Source organism: Nanorana parkeri, unplaced genomic scaffold (genome assembly GCF_000935625.1).
Source record: "Nanorana parkeri isolate BGI_ZX_2015 unplaced genomic scaffold, ASM93562v1 scaffold1087, whole genome shotgun sequence".
In the NCBI taxonomy this organism is placed as follows: domain Eukaryota; kingdom Metazoa; phylum Chordata; class Amphibia; order Anura; family Dicroglossidae; genus Nanorana; species Nanorana parkeri.
In genome coordinates this window covers 127,203-131,998 of record NW_017307355.1, presented here as the reverse complement: position 1 = coordinate 131,998, position 4,796 = coordinate 127,203, and the positions used below count along the sequence as shown (strand labels likewise).

General features: G+C 46.1%; 1 protein-coding gene across 2 annotated transcripts in view; it reads right to left on the bottom strand.

Annotated features, from left to right (window-relative positions):
- The window catches only part of AXIN1 (axin 1), a 49,295-nt gene that overhangs the window by 11,345 nt on the left and 33,154 nt on the right, over nucleotides 1–4,796 (bottom strand). For both annotated transcript variants that reach the window (XM_018567735.1, XM_018567736.1), the window contains exon 4: nucleotides 3,210–3,347. In XM_018567735.1, the coding sequence (XP_018423237.1) occupies nucleotides 3,210–3,347 (138 nt within the window). The remainder of the gene's footprint in view (nucleotides 1–3,209; nucleotides 3,348–4,796) is intronic.

Genomic DNA, 4,796 nt, shown 5'->3' with positions numbered 1-4,796 from the left:
TAATGATTATCATCAATTATTAAATATGATTTAATGATTATGATTTAATGGACATGTATTAATTCTTTCTGCATAGCTCTCATCCCTGGCATATGTCACAGAAAGAACTTTCTGCAGGAAGGAAAACATTACCAATTGGACTTCAAACCTGGACTCCTCTCACCAGGCACCTTTTCTGGGGTAAATCAGACTGGCAGCACTTAGCTGTGCGTGGTTCTGTGTGTCACAGGCTTCAGGGCACGGTTAGTGGCTGGAATGCATTGGATCGCACAGTGGAACCCTCCATGCATTCTGGGGCGGGAGGGGGAGTGCCGCCGCCATTCAAGTCAATGGCACCACTAACACACCCCCACCACCACTGATTGCCGCACCAGAACACGTGCCACAGCAATGCCTGCGTTCCGGTGCAATTGCAAAAAAAAAATATTGAATGATAACGCCGTGTCCCCTCCTGCCCCAGAATGCAGGGGAGGCTTCCACTATGCAATACAGTGCGTTCCAGCCACTAACCGCGCTGGAACGCACTGGAGATGGTGTGAACCAGCCCTAAATTGGTTTGCTAACACCCCCCCTCCCCCCCATCGTTGTGCACGGGGCAGCTGCACCGTCTCCCCATCCACCCAGTTGTTATGCCACTGACTCCAATGCACACAGACACGGTATACATGCAACACAAAATACACACACGGTATACATGCAATACAATAAGCACACATTACATATGCAACAAATACGCACATGTTACACATACAACACATAGTAACGACACGGCACAAATACAACGCATAGGACACATTACTTACACTTGTTGTATCTCTCTGATCAGCCCGTCCACAATCCACTATGTGGAGCCCGGGGAGGAGGAGGCTGGGACATGGGGGCGGCGGAGGGTCCCAAATGGAAACAGTTCCCCCACTCTCAGGACTCCAGGTGACGCCGGAACGGCCCTATTCATCCCGGGGAGGAAGAGATCATCCAAGGGAAGAACTCTGGGTGACGCTGGAACAGCCCTATTCATCCCGGGGAGGAAGAGATCATCCAGGGGAAGAACTCTGGGTGACGCTGGAACAGCCCTATTCATCCCGGGGAGGAGATCATCCATGGAAGGAGGAGGCCGCGGGTCCTCGGGAAGTGCCCGGTCAGATGGTCAGCATGAGAGTGGAGGGGAGCAAGCAACCCAACTAATCGATAATCAAAATCGCTGACAATGATTTTCATTATCGATTATTATTGACTTTATCGATTAGTTTCAGTCCTAGTGGAGTCGCTCATCACAGCGGCTGTAGCAGGAACCAGAAGATCGCTGCAAGACACTCTACTAGCTACAACAACTACAGTATTTTACAACCCCGTGGCTCTGTCAGGGATAATTTATGCATTCTATATCAATTTATCTCTTTAGCTAAGCTTTATTGGCAAATGCATTTTAGCATTGCCAAAGCATATGGGGAGTTAGCTCTCTTTCTCTTGCTAAAGTTTTAAGTAAAATGGCAAATTCATTCCTTGGCAGAAATCCAAAAGCTTATCCCCCTCCATCAAAGCCCCTACTATTGAGTTGTTTCATGAGCTACTAAACCATCACCTGGACAGCTACAAGGTTTCCTCAGTCATGATGCAGCCAAACTTCAGAAACCCAGAACTTTCCAACACAGGCCATGAAAAAAAAAACCCACAGGTGCAGACAAACCTCAGAAATCCATAAAAAGCAATGGGTTTCCAAAACTGCATGAAAGGAGTCAGAAAAGTGGTGGTACCTTTTAAGATGCTCAAAGGCACTGCTGAAACAGCTTTCTGGCAGCGGATTGGAGTGCGGAAAGGGGACACACGTGGGTAGGTTTTCCACTTTCACTCTCTTTAAAGTTATTTTAGGAAGGATCTAGTGAAGCTGACAAAACACTGCCTCATTCATTGCTCAATACCCAGCTACGACACTAGAGGGCAGAGTTGCAGCGTGGAAACTCAACATGCATCCTTCAGTCACCCTCTCACATAGCTGTACTATTAAAGTGACACGAAACTCGAGAGCTAACCCTAAAAATACATTCAAGTACCTTAATCATTAACAACAATGTATCCTATATGTATATCACTCGGCTGTAGATCCTCCAATCATCTCTGAATTGGTGCCGACACCGTCCTTTCTGGAGGGGGGCTACTTTTGTTCCCCATGGTCCCTGTGTGTGTTGTAAAGTGGTTACCGCTCCAAGCTCGCTCCTGTGATGGACTACAATCTCAATACAAATTAGTAAACTAGATGTGAGCTGTAGTCCATCCCGGGAGTGAGTTTGGAGCGGTGGCTACTTTAGAACACACACAGGGACCATGGGGAACAAAAGTAGCCCCCCTCCAGAAGGAAGGACAGTGTCAGCACCAATTCAGCGATGATTGGAGGATCCACAGCCAAGTGATACACAAATAAGATACATTTTTGTTAATAGTTAAAAGGAGAACTATGAGGTGAGTGATTTCCACTCGTCATAGTTCGAGCTGACAGGCGACAATGAAACTGTCGCACGTCGGCTCAATACATCTGGAAGTGAGCAAACACATACCGCCGCTCACTCACTTCTGGATCATCTCACTGCAGAGAGCGGTGACCGTCAGTCACAGCTCCCTGCAGAGATCCCCCCTCTCCGATCCTCCAGCGCTGACTGGAGGAACTGACGGGGGGGGGGGGGGGGGGGAAGGCGGGGGGGGGGGGGGGGGGGGCACAGCTGGCTCTGCGTCTACATAGGCAGAGCCAGCTGTCACTCACGCAGTGGGTGGATCTCGACAGGATTGTCAGGATCCGTCCCGGCTGCGGCGCTCTCAGTATACCACAAGCTGTAGTTCGCGATACTGAGCTTTGGGTCACGTGAGGACGCTAGTATATATCCTCCCATGACCCTTAAGAGAACTATGGGGAAAAACATAGTTCTCTTTTAAGGTACATGAATGCATTTTTAAGATTGAACTCTTGAGTTTAGTGTCACTTCAATATTGTAATATCTAATGAAGCCTAAAATCATAAAGGGGCACAGAAAATGGTACATTATATTTCTAGTTTTTTAGCTGCTCAGCGGTTTAGCCCCCCCCCCGGAACCTTTGCAAGGTAAATCTTTTGGGAAATGTTTCTTATATTATGAATGTATTGTGCTGGAGCGCTGTGACCAGATTCATGGCCATACAAAGACATGCAGAGCTCTCTCTGAGGGAAGACAGGTACTCACAGCTCTCACTCGTTTTAGCCGCTCCTCCAACTTCTGTTCCGCTTCACGGTCTCTCAGAACTCCCTCCAAGCGACTTATTAGCTCAGCAGCAAATTTTTCAGGATCAACATGAATATCCTTTGGTATGTGATATGTACGCTGCAGGGACAAAAAGAGTACCATGCAGTGTGAAGCTATTTGTAGGTTAGCAGACATTGGGCATGCTCAGGAAAAAATAACATTTCAGTCAATCCCAAATCATCTTACAGTGACTTGCATTGAACGAAAAAGCAAAAGTGTGTGTTAAACAGGAAACCGAGCTGCCTCTAGTGATTAAACATATACCAGAAAAAACAAGGGTACCGTGTATCCAAACACAAAAGATTACCTGTCTTCAGATGTGATGATGCAATAATTTACTTTTTTTCCCCTTCATATGATAATCCCACCAGAAACATTTTCTGCCCTACAATGACAACGTTCAATGCACTGTATCTACTGAGGGACAGCGTTGTCATCCTAAGCTGTTCTCCTGATCTGGACTACAAACACCTCCCCCTCTACTCATCTCCACTACATTAAGAGGTGAGGTTGGCTAGTACAGACTTAAAAATCAGATTAGAGGTTTCTCTGTGGTGCGCAGGTAATGACAAGGACTAAAGATTTCTGGTAGGATCCACAGGTATTATTCTGTACTTGCAGAAAACATACCTAGCCTGAAAAAAGAAATCTGATGCAGATACCACATCTAAGGAGTGATCAGCTGCTGTGCATTACATTCGTCTTCCTGGGTTATACTTTAATCAGGAACAGACCAATATGCTATCCTAATTGTAAGACATCATTGTAATGTTCCCATGTGCAGGCCAATCTAGGTTGATGAAAATTGGGCTCATGCTGGTTCCAGGACGTGGACCTGAATTCCTGAACCGAGCACAGGAAGTGTATTACTGACAGGATCAGCAGGTGAAAATGAAGAATGAAAGCCTAAACAATGAAAACTAATGCAGCCACCACATCTAAGGACCGATAAGATGCAACAGAGGATGTGTTTGCTGCAAGGTTTAGATCAGCCCTTTATAATCAGCATGCCATGGCACCCTGGGGTCCCTTCTGGCTTCATCAGGGGTGCTTAGAAATGTTTGCATAGTGTCATGCCATATGGTGCAACCAGGCATCTGAGGCGAGAGGGGGGCATTTGACGCGAGAGGGGGGCATTTGACGCCAGAGGGGGGCATTTTGAAAGGGGGGACTTTGATGTGATGGGGAAACCCCATTTTGTGTATTTTCCTGGGGTCCCCCCTTAAAATCCATGACACATATATGAGATAAGGATCTGGAATGGGGGACACTGCGATGTGAAAGGGGAGACTGGGTTGCGTGTATTTGCCTGAAATCCCCACTTACAATACATGAGACTTCTATCTGAGATAAGGGTCTGGAAGGGGGGCTTCTGATGTGAAGAGTAGAGGTGCACCGAAATTGAATTTTTAAAACTGAAACGAAACCGAAATAAAAAAAATGTCAGGCCGAAACCGAAAATGTTTTTTATTTTTTCAATTTTTTTAAAATATTTTTTTTAATAAACTTTTAAATTTTTTTATATTT